The sequence below is a fragment of the Lottia gigantea genome (assembly GCF_000327385.1).
Source record: "Lottia gigantea unplaced genomic scaffold LOTGIsca_8, whole genome shotgun sequence".
NCBI lineage: Eukaryota > Metazoa > Mollusca > Gastropoda > Lottiidae > Lottia > Lottia gigantea.
Window position 1 is genome coordinate 976439 of NW_008710662.1, and position 834 is coordinate 977272.

At 35.1% G+C, this 834-nt stretch overlaps 1 protein-coding gene across 1 annotated transcript; it reads right to left on the reverse strand.

Moving 5' to 3' along the window:
* Positions 1-252: 252 nt before the first annotated feature.
* On the reverse strand, positions 253-525 carry LOTGIDRAFT_99796 (hypothetical protein; the record flags this gene model as incomplete). The annotated part of the gene is made up of 1 exon (XM_009066855.1): positions 253-525. A coding segment is annotated over one exon (273 nt), but the record flags the coding sequence as incomplete, so codon positions are not given.
* Between the last annotated feature and the right edge of the window lie 309 nt (positions 526-834).

Below are 834 nucleotides of genomic sequence, written 5' to 3' on the forward strand. Positions count from 1 at the left end.
AGGACTCCACCAAAGTCAACAATACACTATACGATCCTTGACATGAAATTGAACAAGTAGTGAAATATAATCCATAAGAAATAACAATAGTGTATAAGAATAAGAAATTTAAGATATAAGAACTTGGTTTGATTTGAAATTTACAAATAAATTATCACAGTTTAAGAATAAAACATAAATTTTATAACAAAATACATAACAAGGCGACACCAAAAATAGAGCATAGCGATTGCCCCAAGTGGTATCCTAATGTCTCCGTCTAGCTCGTCCCTCTGTTTGAATTGTCTGTGTACACATATCAACACATTCTGCAAAATTTGTAGATTTTTGGTTATCGTCTGCTAAACTAGATAAAGCCATAATATAACTAGAAGCAATTCGTAATATAGCCAATTTAGATAGTTTTTGATTATATGAATAGGAGGGAACAGCACGTCTTAAACTGTCAAAAGCAGCACTTATGGTATGGACACGAGACCTCTCTCTGGCATTAGCTTCCACACGTCTTTCACGAGTCATATTTTTGTAATTTTTTCGGTTTCGCTTACCACTCGCATCACAGAACATAGAATCGTCCTCCTGACAGTCCTCACTGACACTACAAGTGGCTGAAGTCGGTTCAACATTGCCAGGATGTTTGGACATTTTTTCACTTTTTAAACCATTTACAAGACTAGGGTCTAACATTCGGGGTATTAATCCGTTATGAGCTAAATTAGGTTTTCCATAATACAAATTAGGCATGATACAGTTAGAATGGACTCCTTTATAAAACTGAGACAGGTGGTTCATTTCATCACGACGAGATAATCCTTGTGAAGTTTCATCAATATC